The 17,305-nt window shown below is 44.7% G+C and overlaps 1 protein-coding gene across 3 annotated transcripts in view; it reads right to left on the bottom strand.

Annotated features, from left to right (window-relative positions):
• tnika (TRAF2 and NCK interacting kinase a) overlaps positions 1-16,936 on the bottom strand; it is a 101,461-nt gene extending 84,525 nt beyond the window's left edge. For all 3 annotated transcript variants that reach the window (XR_014570835.1, XM_083791814.1, XM_083791815.1), the window contains exon 1: positions 16,556-16,936. Coding sequence is in view for 2 of the 3 variants with exons in the window: in XM_083791814.1 (XP_083647940.1) it covers positions 16,556-16,612 (57 nt within the window). In the remaining variant the exon portion in view is untranslated. The remainder of the gene's footprint in view (positions 1-16,555) is intronic.
• Between the last annotated feature and the right edge of the window lie 369 nt (positions 16,937-17,305).

Raw genomic sequence — 17,305 nt, 5'->3', positions numbered from 1 at the left:
ATTTTTTTTGTTGGAACAGACTGTGAAGATACATATCCCTGAGGGGACAATAAAGATTATCATTATTATAAGTAGTGTAAAATAAGTAGAAATAAGATAATAAGAAGGAGACTTAAAGTCTGGTCTGGCTGTCTGCAATTGGACCGACCAGGATTTGCATAATGTACTGTTCTTAGATATAAATATAGGCAAAGTATTGTATCAATGTACAATCTATCACCAGTAGTATGGACATAATGTTGACGTGAGATTAAAGGGACAGTTAGAACACTTTCCTTTATGTGTGTAATATGTGGTTTTAGATATTTTAGATTTTAGCAGTGAGCCCAGTGTCTCTGATGTCATCGATACTGGGCTCACTTCCTTCCTGGACTACAATTTCCATAATGCTTTGGTGCACTGCTCCTCCTTGTCCAGGAAGTAAGTGAGCCCAGTGTCCATCACATCAGAGACACTGGGCTCACTGCTAAAATCTAAAATATCTAAAACCACATATTACACACATAAAGACCCCCAGGAAAGAATTCCAAATCTTCTAAACGTCATTAACATATATCTTTTTGCAAAAAGGGTGAAGTTTCCCTTTGATGGTAGTGTCTGCAAGCTGCACAGTGGGAGGGTGGGTAATAATGGATAACATAACTACTGTAAGTCTTTACATTGTTTTAGTTTACGATGAAACTTCAACATCACAGCATACTGACTGTAGGTCAGTGGTTCCCAAACCTTTTCATGTCAAGGACCCTTCAAATTCACACCTATTATTCCGCGGACCCCCCATTTGAAGAGATATGCCAAGGACCCCATAAGAGAAGATTTTGACGGCTCTAGCAGTGATTCTCAACCCATTTAATTTCAAGGACCCCCATTTTGACATGCGTAATTATTAGTCTATGGACCCCATTTAATGGCATTTCTATCTCTGGGACCCCCAATTTGTATTGTAAAATTAACGGCTATTTGGTTCCATTTGTACACTCTCAGAGTTACAGACCCATAAGGTTCCATTTGGTTCCAAACTATCATTTAGCTGGGGACCCCCTGGAACTCCCTCAAGGACCCCTGGGGGTCCCCGGACCCCACTTTGGGAACCACTGCTGTAGGTCAATAAGCACCATAACTAACAACAAATATCTCCATTTTATTATCCCTGATGTTGTGTTAACATATTATGAGGACATTGTCACCCAAGGTACCTTACTGTAGTTAAAAAAATCACACCCGTGTGAACTGAGTGGTTCTCTCATCATTGCAAATTAATGAATTATATATATAATGCTTCTCAATGATTTGATTAATTGAAAAAGTAAGAAAATAATCCATAGATGCAGCATTACATGAGTTCATACCATACATTGTTTGTGCAGGTGGTATGGATGTCCCCAGTGGGAATCAGACACTCAGTGTTGGTCTCTCTCTACTAGTGTAATTGTCTACACTTGAAAATAAGTAGTGTCGCATTTTAACACCTCGAATAGAGCACCAAACTCATTGAACCCACACACACACACAAATCTCCCTCTTTCTCTCTGCCATGTTGCTACGGCTTTAGAGACAATAGCTGGTATTCACGCTCCCTTTCTTTCTCTCTCTCTCTCTCTCTCTCTCTCCCCCTTTCACGCTCCCTCTGCTCTCCTAGCCTCTGTTCTCCACTCAACCAGTCTTATCACTCTTTCATTCCTCACCCTCCCTCTCTCCCTCCCTCCATTTCTGATGATGTCCAGAACTGTGCCATGGCACTCAGTCCGTCATTCTTTCCGACCCTTCACTCATTCCAGCTGGCCTCCAAGTGCTTTCACTTTATTATGTCTCTATATCTCCTCGTCAGTGTCCTTGCCATTGAACACTTTTCTAAATATAGCCAGCAGCTCTCTCAGACCACCATTCACTTTCTCGACGTCTGTGTCTGCCAATGCTATTGTTTAGCCTTGTAGGTACTGTAACTACAGTAGGTTTTCAGTAATAGGCCTACCAGTTTACTACAGATTCCATAAAATAATTGCAGAACAAATGCATAAAACACAGTGCTAGGGACTTTAGTACTGTGTTTTGTTGGCTGTCCTTCATCCAGTGCTAACCATTGTTTTACGTGTTGTCAACCCATGCCAAAACAAATTCCTTGTATGTACCCCATATTTGGTAATAAAAATGTTTCCCATTTCTGAAATGATTATGTTTAGATAGGATTAGTTTGATCAAGCCCTTCATGGGAAAGTTATTCCAGTGCTATCAATATGGCTGAGTAAATATCTCCTGTTCACATTCAGCTTGAAATGATTCCAACGTCCAACAAAAACAGGTTTCCATTCTCAAATACACCGGATGTCATTGTGATTGACGAAGACAGCAGAGAGGATTTCCTATTGGAAGTTGGCTGTACTCCTGACTTAAGTTTAAAGTAAAATCATAATAAAAGTCATCATACACCTAGGCTATATAAGTGTCAGCTCATTGCCTTTATATATTTGGAACAGTTGTCCACCAGCTGGTGGTCATGGGGGTCTTGAGGATTATGAGGCTGCCAAAGTATAAGGCAAAGCAACTTGTAAAATACTGCTCAATCTCCTGCAGCCGCTCTATTTGGAAGAGAAGGTGCTTCCTGTATCCATAATGTTCCTGGCGTTAGGTGGAAGTGTATGTATGTCCATTAATGTGTCCATAGGCCTATGTGTTGTTTACATGATTTAAATATGATTTAAATATTACATTATAACTTCCATCCTAAAATGTTGATGTCTGTGCAAAGTTCCCACTTATCGGTTCAGTAAGCCTATAGGTAAAAACACAAATCGGTCTGTTATAGTGCCACCATGAGGCATTTCTTCCTTGGAAATGTGCATGCAAAGTTTCACTGCAATCGCACGCTGCAATCATGATTTGAGTTATGTTCAAATCAGACCACCCCTGCAAACTTTGGAAGCCCATCTTTGCATCTTGGCAACCAGGATGGAATATGAACAGAGACAGATCCCAAGGCTATAGAGATAATGTGTACCGATTTGCGAGATGTTTGGACAAAATCTGGTGGCGCTATAACAGGGCATTGTGATATATGTGGGGCAGATGTTCTGCTCTGGCATTCTATGTTAGCTGCTCACAGACAGACGGACAGGTGGCAAAACCTCAGGCACGCCTTCGGCCTGTAAAACAATGAATACTAAATTCTGATCGATGGTAAGAGAGACCCGTTTCAAAATGTAAATAGTAACAACTATACACAGAGGTGTTGTATCCAGCAGGTGTTCCAGGTCTAAAACTACCTCTAACCAGCGCTGCTCAGCGGTCAGCATAAACAAAATTCACTGTGTCAGAGTGTGAACACACATTACACTCTCACTCGCTCACAATTCCCTTCTCAATAAAGCATCCTATTACTTCTGTACCCAACAGCACACATTCACTCCGCATACGCCCCTCTCTCTCTAGTGTGTTTAGATTTTTCTTATGACTAGCAATGAAGGCCAAATCAGTCAACTACATCTCACGGAATCTTAAAGGTCTCACTCTCAACAACCCCGTTATAAGCATCGGCGAGGATTCCTGCATTAAATAACAACCAGGTATCCCAGTCTAATTACATTGTTTTTCCTCATCTCTCTCTCATTCTTGTTTGCTCTCCTTTGGTTGCTCCATTTCCCTCCATTTTCCCAACTTTTCTCTACATTTCTCTCTCTTTCTCCAATTCCATTTTTCTCTTTCACCCAATCTCTCTCTGTATGTTATTTGTTTCTTTCCAGGTCTCAGCAGACCTGTCAAGCTGTCACATGCACTTTTTCTGAAGTGAGGGCCTTGCGCTTTCCTTGCTCTCTCACTTGCCTTCCTTTTCCTGTGATTTTTACACCTCCCCCTTGCTGGACATACACTCCCAGTAGGTTGTGTGTGCATGCGCTCACACCGATGTGCAAACACACAAACATACATGCACACTATATAGCAGGCATTCTCTCATATGCTGTCTCAAGTACATTTTCATGAGGTCTCACTCTCTGTCGCTCGCATGCACACACACACACACACACACACACACACACACACACACACACACACACACACACACACACACACACACACACACACACACACACACACACACACACACACACACACACACACACACACACACACACACACACACAGTATTACATGCTCACGCGGTCATTAAATCACTAGCCCTTGTTTGGAAGTATACATTTGGCACTGTGTGTGTGTGTGTGTGTGTGTGTGTGTGTGTGTGTCTCTCCGGAGTAAATGTGACAGTTAACAAGAGCAAGGAGAGCAAGACAGCGGAAAACCTGCATGCATCCTTCAGCCCTTCGTGCACCGCAGCATTGTGGGAGCAGCTTCCTATCAGGACTCCTACAGCAAACATTTCCCCTGCAGTCTCTCCCTCTGTGTGTGTGTGTGTGTGTGTGTGTGTGTGTGTGTGTGTGTGTGTGTGTGTGTGTGTGTGTGTGTACTTGGCAGCTGTATTAACTCAGTGCTGCATGTGAACCTCTTAACAAAAATTCCCCAGACACGTCTAAGGATGTACACACACACACACACACACACACGTGCGCGAGCGCACGCACGCACGCACATCCTCCCCACACAAAAGACCTCTGCAAACCGATGCATATCTATACACACTCAAAAAGCCATGCAAGCACACAGGTAAAAAGGGAAAATACACTAGGCACTGCAACCACAAGACAGACTGAGGCATACAGGCAGTGACACAGTAGACTTCCTCAATGCACATACTGTAAAAACAAATATGGACGAAGGGAGCGTGACGTGACCCATTGGTTTCTGCAGAGCTGTCGTGAAGCCTCTAGTTCAGAGAAATATGTCTGCGAGTATTTATAACAAAAAAGTTTACAAAAGGTAATAATCTTGTCCTGGTCACGACATTTCTTTTGCAAGTTGCAACCGGAGGAGGGGAATCATCGGGACATTAAATGGGCAGCATTCATTACTTCCACATTGACTCGATTATTTTTCAAGAGCAATGGATGGCATGGAGGAACAGCCTGCAGACTTCCTCCATGCATGCGAGGCCATGCGCCGCATGCAACATTGCATAGCATAGCATGCAGACTTCCTCCACGCATGCAAGGCCATGCGCCGCATGCAACATTGCATAGCATAGCATGCAGACTTCCTCCATGCATGCGAGGCGATGCGCCGCATGCAGGCATAGCATGCAGGCTTCCTCCATGTGTGCGAGGCCATGCGAGCGGCTTCAGTTCCATCCCATTCGGATCAATAACCGGAATCGTTTTGTTTTGTAATCACACAGACTTCACGACTGCTATACAATTTTACAGTACCAGATATTGTCAAACTTTTGAATTTCAAGGACCACCATATCTCTTGGGTGTATACATGGAACCAATGGGACCTGTAAGGGTCAATTTGGAACTCCAGAAGGTCCCTGTACCTCACTTTGAAAACCACCACATAAATATGTATCCAATACTGCATGTATGATTGAATTTGTGTTTATCAAACATTCTAATGAAGGCCAAAATTAAATGTATTTTAAAAACTATATGGGAATCATTAAAGACAATAATTGAGGACAGACCAATATGAGGGGTAAAGGGGATAAATAGTTAAAAGGATGCCAAGCATCTGCAGGAGGAGCATGTAGACACTTCCTCCGTGCATGCATGCATGCGGGAAGATACGGCAAATGGAAATGGAGCGTTTGTGCTGCTCCACTTCATACATGTCCTTAGGCTGTCTGATAAAAATATACCACGTTATCATTCATATTTTATAGGCCAGTCGCAGAATGGGCTCTTAGCCCCCATCAGGCAGTGTGTGTGTGTGTGTGTGTGTGAGAGAGAGAGAGAGAGACTGTCTGTGTCAGAGAGTAGTGTAGTGTGGTATGCGTGGTGTGTGTGTGTGCGTGTGTGTGTCAGAGATTTAAAGTTCCATCTTGTGTTCCTCCTGCTGTACATTTTTCATTGTCACATGACTGCCATTATGACCTCACTGGTGGCCAATGAGTCATGGTGAGTGTTGTATTGGTATGTGTGGGCTGGATTGGTGACTTGGTGCGTTGTGGTAGTGCTTAAAGAAGGGACCACACACACACACACACACACACACACACACACACAGCCATGTATACATTTCCAGTGAATGTGCGCTCCCCGCCCCTGCCACTCCTCTCTCTCTGTATCGATATCTCTTCCACAGAAGTCAATTACATATTTTTACGTTATTAGTTTACGGGAAGCGCACTCCCTCATGGCAATGTCATGCTTATGATCGTAAAACTGGTTTCTACCGAAGCCTTCTTGGATGAAGGATGACACATGCATGCAGACATGTGTGTATGTGGGTGTGCATTGCCCCCACAAACACACAAACCCATGCAAACAGATGCAACACTCTGGCTGCATCATTTGAGGTGAGCATTAGCAAGACGTTAGACGGGAGAGTGAAGACAGGGAGAGACAGACAGACAGACCAAGAGGAGATAAAAGTCTGCGATGCATTTATGTGTGTGAGTTTGTGAGCATGCCCACACACGTGCCTGTGTGAGAGAGTCAGCATGGTGTTCGCTGGATTGCAATGACAACATACAGCTGCGGAACCCAGGAAGTTTGATAAACGCAGCGTACTTGTCTTATGATCGACAGCTTAATCTGCTGTCAACTCCCCATGCGATAATTGTCATCTGTTACAAGGAACCACACACAGCAAGGAACTCATTATACTTTCCATTCTTGACAGCCTGACAACACCTGAAACAGGTGTGTAATTGGGGTCATTAAGTTGTCACCTTTCAATGTCACCCCCCCCACCACCATCACCGCCACCACACCTACCCCAACATCTCCCAGAAGACTATACAGTCAATTCCCAGAACCACGACAACTGAAAACTACTCTTTGAGAGATGATTTGAGAGATGTCACCCACGTCTTTAAACATATTTTATCTACAGACGCACACTACCTGCTTCTGGCTCCTGGCTGACAGTGTGCGTGTGTCTCCGAGCGTCAAACTGGCGGCCAGGTGAACCCAGTTAGTGTCGGGAGAAAGTGAATTAAGGAGAAAGTGAGCTGGATTGAATTAAAGAACCTTAAGCGGATGATGGGAGTCATGCTGGCTGGGCTCTGCTCAACTGAAACCCGCTAACAGTACACACGCTTAGCACCACTCGCCTTTTACAAGGAGACTACATCCCACAGTACATCACTCTCTCACTCTCTTTTACAAGGAGACTACATCCCACAGTACATCACTCTCTCACAAAGCACACCAGAACAGTCTATTAACAGGAGTCCATGCTTAATTGAGGATTTATGGCGTTAGCGTGTTACGACTGTACACAGTGAAAACCCACTGCGTTCATTGTGCACAGATGTTAGTGCACAGATGTAACCAAATTAACCTGTAAGGGTTCATTTAGTTGAGTTGATAGTGAATAAACCCCCGATCATCTGCCAGACTTGGTTGAGGTGCTGGAGCCAAAAGGAAACCAAATGCACAATAAAAGGGAAGCCTCTACAGTCCACACACTCAAAGCTGTACTTTATTTTTTATAGCAACATTTTGGTCATAGGCCTTCGTCAGTCATCATAAGGTTTATGACCAAAAGCTTACAAATTAAAAAACACATCAATCCGTTGCATAGCTTTAAATGTGCGGAGGCTGCCTTTTATTGTACATCCTTGAAGTTAAGTTAACACCATAATACGGCCATGTGCAACGACCATGCAGTGTATTGTACCATGCTAATGGACCCATACACTCCATGAGTCTTTCTCTCGCTCTCCTTCCCACCCTGCGTCCGTCCGTCCGTCCGTCCATCCATCCATCCATCCATCTTCGCCAGCTTGTCATCTCAAATCGTTTCCTGTCATCCCTCTGTCCGTCCTTCCGTCCCCCTCATTATTCATTTTTTCGCTCCTCGATCTCAATTCCGCCCGGGGGCCTTTTCTTCCCTCCATCCTTTTAATCTCTCCATCCATCTAACACCGTCCTCTTGTCTCTCCATTATTCTTGTCGTGGCCTCTGCCGTGTGACTCACGCAGGACGCCCAGATTCACTTCCTACTTTGGACTTTGTTTACATGCTCCTGATTCCAACAAACTCTTAAAATCAAGTGTGTGTGCGCGTGCATGCTTGTGTGTGACAAAAATAGCTGTTTATAGTCTATCTTATGAGATATAGATAGATAGTCTGCCTGTCTGTACGACAGAGAGATACACACACTCAAGTATTATAATCCCATTCCCACGGATTCAAACAAAGCATTTAACATGGAACACAACAACACATAACGTGCCGACAGTACAGACAGTACATACAGTATATATACACATACACACACACACACACACACACACACACATCCAGCGTCTCAGCTCTCGTTAACCGCAGAGAATGAACAGGCTCTGGGGTGGATGCTTTATCACTGACTTGGGGGAAATAAATAGGTCAACTAGAAGCATGCATGCAGGCGGAGGGAGAGAGGGAGGGAGGCATTTCTTCTCAGTGACAGCCCAGCCATACAGTATATGGACCCGCTCATGAATAAGCCCCCTGTGTGAGCTCCAGCCACTGCTGTGGCCCTGTTACTATGGCTTCCACAGCGAGGGGCAGAGGAATGTGGCCTTAACTGGGCAAAGGGTGATGGAGACGGCTGGGGGCGGGATGGAGGTATGGAGAGGCGCTTCGCCTCCGGGCTGATTTAGTCGCTGGTCACATCGCCACCTTTCAAACACCTCCCCCCCCCCCTCCCCTCCTTTCGCTGGCTCTCTCTCTCATTTACCGAAATCTCTCTCTCACTCTCTCTCTCTCTCTGACTGTCAGATTCCCTTCATCCTCACCTACTCCCACTTTCATCTCACATATCACACCTGAGTCCCTGCACAGCACATTTGTTTATTGCCAGCAAGAGTGTGTGTGTGTGTGTGTGTGTGTGTGTGTGTGTGTGTGTGTGTGTGTGTGTGTGTGTGTGTGTGTGTGTGGCTATTCTTCCTGCATGCTGGTTTGCCATCTGTTGCTCTCGGCAGCTGACGAGATGAAGCCATGCTGTTGTTGCCTATGACCTGTGTGTGTGTGTGTGTGTGTGTGTGTGTGTGTGTGTGTGTGTGTGTGTGTGTGTGTGTTTAAAAACCACAGCATCCTGACCTGGCTCTGTGAGCTGTCTGGTCTCTGCAGGGCTGTGTGAGCAGCAGTGACATTTCTCTGTCTCTCATCTGCTCCACTACACTGAGACAGCACACAGGTGCTGCAGGTTGATGTGTGACTAAAACACAATGTCACAGAAAAGACGTACTGCATGTGTGTGTGTGTGTGTGTGTGTGTGTGTGTGTGTGTGTGTGTGCGTGTGCGAGAGAGAGACAAATGAAGGAGTGAGAGAGGAAACTGCATGCAGAAAAAAACCCCACTTCTCTCTACAGTTTACTTTAGTTCCCTCTCACTTCTGCGTCATGGTGTGTGTGTGTGTGTGTGTGTGTGTGTGTGTGTGTGTGTGTGTGTGTGTGTGTGTGTGTGTGTGTGTGTGTGTGTGTGTGTGTGGTGTGGTGTGTGTGAGTGTGTCATGGCGTGTGTGCACGCGTGCATGCATGGTCATGCTGGTCAGTGGGCCAGTGAACAGCCCAAACCAAACGTGTCGCCACTGACCCCCTCCCCCAATCACGTCTGAGCCAGCTGACCTACTTCCTGTCTAGCCAGTCCAGTGGTTTACTGTATGCCCGTCTGACTGACTGTGTGTGTGTGTGTGTGTGTGTGCGTGCGCGTGCATGCGTACTCATGCATAATAATTATGCATAGGCTACTTATTTTTTCTCCAATTTTCTCGTTGCCATCTCGCCATGTACATGTCCCTATCATTGCCAAACCCTGTTGTTGATCTGGGAACGGTGTAGAAAACCACCATGCCTCCTTTGATACACATGTGAGTCGCCAGCCACTTCTTTTCACCTCACAGCAAAGAGTTTCACCATGGGAGGATGTAGCGCATGCAGAGGAACACGCCATCCCTCCCAGTTCCGCTCCCCGCTGGCCTGGCAAACCCATAGGAGGCGCTGTAGGGCAGCAGCAATGACGGGCCGCACTGTAGAGGACTCTAACCCAGGGGTTCTCAACGTTTTTGGCTGGGGACCCCCGGAAATGCTTTGGCCATGCCTCGCGACCCCCGCCCTGCCCCCCTTCCCCACCCCCAATACAAACTGACTGCAAAAATAACAATAATAGAGAAAATATATCATAAATGAATACTGAAACCAGATCTAATCATTAAGGAGAGTTTATGCATGTAGGTAAACTCTTAATTTCCATTTCTCAGCCATTCAGTTGCAAAAAATAATGTTTTGGGTACCCCCCAAAATAGTTTGGCGACCCCTGAGGGGTCACGACCCACGGGTTGAGAACCCCTGCTCTAACCTAGTGGGACCACATCGTCATTCCCCCAAACTGGGATCCAGCATGTGCACGAATGTTCATGCACACACACTGTATACGTATTACGCAGATTACGCACCAATGGCAGGTGTTTCACACAGACTGACACGCACAAACGTAGCAGACACACAAAACATTGTTCATCTTTCCCGATTGGTTAGGTGTGAGTACGTACATTATCTCTATCTCTACCTCTAGCTGTTAGCATAAACCCCAGCTCCAGGGGCCAGCATACACACTCACTTTAAGAAGACTGTTTGCCCGCCCCCAAACCCCCCACACACTCTTGTTACACACACACTACCGCAGCATTGGAACACTCACACACTCCTCACCTCTGGTCAGAAGTGTTTACAAGGCGCCAGTGTCGCAGTACACAGCACAAATTAAATCCGAAATGTGGACGGCAGAAAATCCACCAAGGACAGCGATCTTAGAATCTGAGTTATGACGGATTGAAAATCCTCTCTTCCACTGCTTTGCACTGAGAAAATATTTGAAATCCCATAGTTGGAACGGTGGGGCGTTGCTATAGGGGAACTGGACCAATGTTAAAGACTTCCATATAGACGTTGTCTACGTTGGGGTACGTATATATACGGACTTGGGATATGACGCCACCTAGCGTCGACATACATACTGTTATATACGTACCTGGGGAGGGGGAAAGAGTTAAGGTCTATGCAACTGCTGAATACAACTATTATTAATGTCTCGCCCCGTAGGGACCAGGACGTCTTGGCGAGACTAATCATCCGCCATTCATCTGTGCTATCCATGCTAGAGTGTTCCGGTCCGCCAGTGGCGACTGTGACACATTGTGTGGCTAGGCTACTGACTACTGTACGTCACAGTGACGTTATATGGGTCCGGCAGACTCCGGCTCACAGACTAGAGAAAGTTACTGAAACCTCTGTGGAGTACTGTGAAGTGATAGTACTAAGTGAAAATGTGTCAAATGGTTATATTATGAACAGTCTTATTTTCTAGTGTAATGTTATATTAAAAAGGTGGCACCGTTTAGTTTCAAGCCCCAGTATAGCCTAACATGCTAGTTAGCTAAAGCTAGCCGCTTCAGTAGTGTGTTTATTTACTAAACGATTATGGACGTATTCAGCTACACCAAAAGAGGAAGCAAGGACATGGCGATTTAAACATTTATTGCATTTATTTTCCTACAGTATCCACATTTGTACTGGGGCTCCTTGTGTGTGTGCTTTGCTTCCTTCAGGCTGTGTTGCCATGTCTGCTTATTATAAGCAATCTTTAACTTGTTTTTTCTGTAAAGTCACTTGAAAATAAATTATTGGTAGTTGCTGGTTGATGTTTTTTTGGGTTTGATTCTAAAGTGTATAGTAGTTGCTTATTTGGGCTTGCTTCTACATTTCTTCACATCAAGGAACCCCAGATTAATATGTAATTGTCTACAGACATCCATCTGAACATATTTTGTGCCATTTTTTTAATGTTTAAAAAATATTCAAATTTCAATTTATTCTCAATGTGTTTTTAAATAACGCATGTACAACCTCACAATGTGTTGCTGTGAGCTTGTAGATCAGCTATTTTAATTTGTGCTTGTTTTCATAGACCTCGCCACTTATGCACACACAAACAATGCACTATGGCTGTAAGAGAAACAAAGGTGAATATATGCGGTAACAATGAGCTGCTGCTGCAACACCAACAATGGTGACCTATTAAATTCGGTGACCGCTAGTGGTTGAAACTAATGAGTGGTGACACAACTAAAGTATTAAACGTGTTGGGTCCCATCACGTGCTTTGTTGATACAGACAGAACTCACCTTTATAGGCCAAATAATTTCATGTACTACACTAGATTGGATACACCTTGACAAAAACAGCAACTTTTGTTTTAAAATGTTTTGAATTACATGTTTTGATTACAGTTTGTAATCAAAGCTGATCTCCTCGTTAACTCAAGAGTAATTCTTAGATTCTTCTTGTGTTGTTGCAATAATTCAGGACTACTTATAGCTGTCCCACTTAATGTCCCAAATTACATGAAAGCATCCTATACTATTGGGCGTGGGGGAGATACTTTAAAGGCGATAGCTCTTGTTTTAATTGTGGCAAAAACCAGGACAATTTGGTAGTGAAAACGGAACATATTGTTGTTTTAGAGATATTTGTTGGGACTTGGAAATCGGGACAATCCCATTCCCGGTCAAACCAGGACATCTGGTCACCCTAATCTAACCCCAATCTAAACAGTGATGGGCAAGAACATTACCCCCGCAGCAGCCAGATGTCCCTTAATATTTATACTTGTACAGGAATATGCAATGTTGTTTATTTAACAACTTGGGTGTACTCATCATCAGTAATAAGACCGGGGGGAAGGCAGGGGGAATGTACTAGAAGAGAAGATGAGTAGACACAGCAGACTGAACAATAACGAGAGAGGAAGTAAAAGACACACTGCACACAGACAATACCACAATAGACAATACCACAGTAGCCTATTGCACGTGTGCTCTGATGTCATAATGATAATAAACAACAGTGGCCTTAGCTTGCCAGAGCTTCTGTGGAAAATGATCTCTTTTTTCTTCTTCCTACAAATACTTCCTTGTAATTACAGTCAACCACCTCCTGGGAGTCTGGAATGTTGTTGTGCTGAAAAGACAGTCAGACAGACCTCTGTGGAACATTTGCCTTGACAGACAGGTCCAGATCCAGTGATCAGTGGTGTAAAGTAACTAAGTACATTTACTTAAGTACTGTACTTAAGTACAATGCTGAGGTATTTCTACTTTTCTTCAGTATTTCCAATTTCCAGTACTTTTACTTCTACTCCACTACATCTCAGATCCAAATATTGTACTTTTACTCCACTACAATTATTTGAAAACTAACGTTACTAGTTACTTTGTAGATTTTGATTATTATTACAAAACATACAGTAACCACTTCAGCACTACGGTATATACATTTTGGCCATTTGAAAATAGCCGATCTACAAGCTTGTAGATCTGCCATTTTTAAAATATTTTTATACATTTCAAAACTTCAAAAACTGGACATTTAGTGAGCACTTTCTACTTTTGGTACTTTTAAGTACATTTTGACGCCAATACTTTTGTACTTTTACTCAAGTGCATTTTCCAACCTTTTCCTTGAAACAGAGTAGTTTTTTCAGTATTGATTATTTTCCTTAAGTAGAACAATTGAGTACTTTTTCCACCACTGGTGAGATATCAGGTACAGGGAGGAAAAGATGAGGAGATGGGACACAAAACAGGAACACACGACAAGCATGCCTCAACAACACATGAGCAGACACCAAATTAACCAGAAATAAATCAAGGCTGGTATGGAGTGCACAGTCAGAAAAAAAGGGCAGGGTAAAACACTTTTTGAGTGTTGCAAGCGTGCAACCACTCCCTTACGGAGCACTGTGTGTGGGTGGCTGCGTGTCTGGGTATGAGCACGAAAACAACATGGTTGTTTTTCACCACCTGTGCGCAACCTTACGCACACACAAACACACACGCACGTGTTAACTGTATATTATGATGCTTTTGGGGGTGCCAGTACATTACAGTGACAGTACAGTAGAGGGACCGCCACACGGTAACTCTGCCATTTCTCAACCGTTTCGGACGTGGCGCGGCACGCCGGAGTTGGCTTTGTACGAGGCTTAAAGGTCTTTAAATAAATACTTTCTGAAACGTCTATGGGAAAAATGTATAGGAAATTCTCTTCCGGGCCATGAAAGGGGCAGGACTATTTAGGACTTAATCATGCTCATGCAGAAAAATGGTGTAATCAAGAAGTAGATTTTTGGGGGGGGGATAATTATTATACACATATTATAATAGAGTCTCAGATTAGCCACTTATGGTCCCTGCACACAGAGAGCGTTTTTCAGATTTCTAGCAGCGTTTCTCCATCGGTTTTCCGAAAAACGCGTCCCCTGTATTTTATTTTGTTGTACAATGGTGGTGTATATAATAACCGTTTGTTAATTGTAATCAAGGCAGAAGGTTTAAGAGTTTTTTATACGCGATACTGAAGTCATATCGTGCACGCGTGCACACACGCACACATGATGTATGTGCATGATCTTTCATGACAATGCCCTCAAAAGGGTTACAAATGCAAATGCATGATCTTTCATGACAATGCCCTCAAAAGGGTTACAAATGCATAAGGCACAATGGTTTGTGATAAACGTGCCTGAGTGTGTGTGTGTGTCCACTCCATGTACAGTATATGTGCATGCCTGTGCAAACAGCTGTGTGTCTCCTCGTGGCTTGTGTGAGCAGCTGACATTACGACTCTGAAAGACAGGACACACACACACACACACACACACACACACACACACACACACACACACACACACACACACACACACACACACACACACACACACACACACACACACACACACACACACACACACACACACACACACACACCTCTTTTCCAACTTCTCCCACCAGGCCCCCACTCTAACCAAACTCCTCATCCTTGCTCCACACCGACATGAAGACACGAAACATGCAGACTCTACAGGTGACGTTTGATAGACATGTGCTTCAGTCATTGTGACTTCCATGTTCAGGCTAGCATGTAAACTACTAGCATTAGCAGACCAACAGAGGTCATGTTTTGACAGACAGACAAACGGACACACGAACATGGTCATACACAGTATACAGACAGACAGGTAGAGGTAGAGTAAACACACCTTGAAAACAGACAGACAGGGTCATCAACCAGACAGATGGGTATACACCTTGAGAACAGGCAGACAGAATTGTACATAAGACAGACCAACAGAAAGAGACAGACTATCATAAGACAAGCAGACTAACAACTGTATCATCCGTGTGTGTGTGTGTGTGTGTGTGTGTGTGTGTGTGTGTGTGTGTGTGTGTGTGTGTGTGTGTGTGTGTGTGTGTCTTTACCTGAAATGCCCCCCCCCCCCCAACATACACAGACACCCACACTACACACCTGCAACACACATTAACACACAAACCGCATCCAGTGTAGTGAACACATGCATGGGTATCCATGCAGAAATACAGCGTAGCAGGCTATTTGTATAATATGGAAGTGTGTGTGTGTGTGTGTGTGTGTGTGTGTGTGTGTGTGTGTGTAATTGTGCAGTGCGCAGAGAGTGAACAAAAGAACTGGCTAGTGCAGCAAGTAAGCCTTCAGCCTTGTAGACGAGAGTATAAGCTTCAATGACTACAAGTAGGTTTGCACACACACACACACACACACACACACACACACACACACACACACACACACACGAGAAATGATTCCGCACTACCAATCCCAATACTGACCATGCAGTGACCTGAACACTATTGTGAGAATACTAGATAAGACCTAAGCACAACTTGTGCTAGGTCTATATACACTAGATGTGCTGCACAAGTATCACTCACTCACTCACACACACACACACGTATCATCAGCAGTGTGCATGGCTGAGAAATAGGTTAAATTCCACTGCTGCCTGGCTGAATCGGGGCTGATAGGACTATAATAGGCAAAGCAGAGGGGAAAACAAACAAACCACTCTATTGAGGTCAGCATCCCCAGCTAGAAGCTCAACTGAGAACTGACTCGTTCTCACACACTTAAGCCTGATTTACACTTAGTTGCGCAGCGTGGTCTCACACCGAAAGTAGTAGATCTACAAGCTCAAAACGCATCACAGAGCAAGACGCCGTGAGCTTGTAGATCTGCTATATTCGGCTGCGAGACGCCCGCGGGCTCGCAACTAAAGTATAAATCGGGGTCGTAACACTTCTATTTAGTGAGTCGGAATGAATAGGAAGGCTTCGGTTGGCGAACCAGCTGTCATGTCATGTCTTATATATAATTTAATTTCATCCTTGTATTTTTGACACATTGTAGTGGTCTGCCCTGACTGACTGGCCGACGTCTCCCAAATATCCTCCTCTCGCCTCCTCTCTCTCTAGTCTCTACTCGCCTGCTTGGTTGCCATTCATGGAACGCTGCCTGCTGCAGGTGCAAAGGAGAAACACGCACACGCTCCACACACGCACGCACGCGCGCAGGCACAGCAGCTCTGTTCTGTTCCCCCTTTGTAATAAAAGGAAAAAAGAAATGTTATCAACATCATCTTACCCTCAAAGCTGACAGGTCTATTTCATCCAGACTCCGCGCCGGAGAGTCACTCGCCATGTTCGGCGTTGGGAAGCCACGCTCAGTTCCCGATTATCCGCACAGATCGAACACCGAAAACGGCCTTCCGCTGTCACGACTGTGTGGTCTTCCTCCGAGCGGGTCTCTGTCCCCTCTCTCCCGCACACTGAAATACAATAGTCCTTTCTAAAGTCAGCGGACGCCACTGGAGCGTGCGGCTAGAGCGCAAACGCGGGGATGATGCGAAACAGTGCCGAGCACAACATCGCCATCGTCGCCTCAGGGTCCATGTTTGCAGGTTAAAGGATGAATCGGGGAAGGTTAAAGCTCCAGTGTGATCACGATTTGCAGCTACCGTTTGTCCTAGTGGCTCGCTGCTCCGTTCTGACAGCAAGCGCACACATAGAGAGAGAGGGGCGGGGGAGCGGAATGCCTCGGCAGACCCCGCCTATTGAAGGACGACCCGGCGTAGTGGGGCGGGGACAGGGAGAGGTTACCACTGAAAGAGTTGATCACAACATGCCAGGCAGAATTATAAGAATACCATGTTAAATCGGTCCATCTGACTGATGGAGGCATAGCATGTTAATTAATGGAGACAATACACTCACTGCAATAGTTTTAATTTAACTCAGCAGGAGTTAAGGACTTTACATGTATGAGTTCCAACCGCCAAGGGCAACCCCCTTGCCATTGCTTCATTTATATTAAATTCATATTGAAGGCCCCCAG

Source organism: Protomyctophum parallelum, assembly GCF_964188405.1.
Source record: "Protomyctophum parallelum genome assembly, chromosome: 20".
NCBI classification, from domain to species: Eukaryota; Metazoa; Chordata; class Actinopteri; order Myctophiformes; family Myctophidae; genus Protomyctophum; species Protomyctophum parallelum.
The sequence above is the reverse complement of the archived record's forward strand: the minus strand, read 5'-3'. Positions and strand labels throughout refer to the sequence as shown.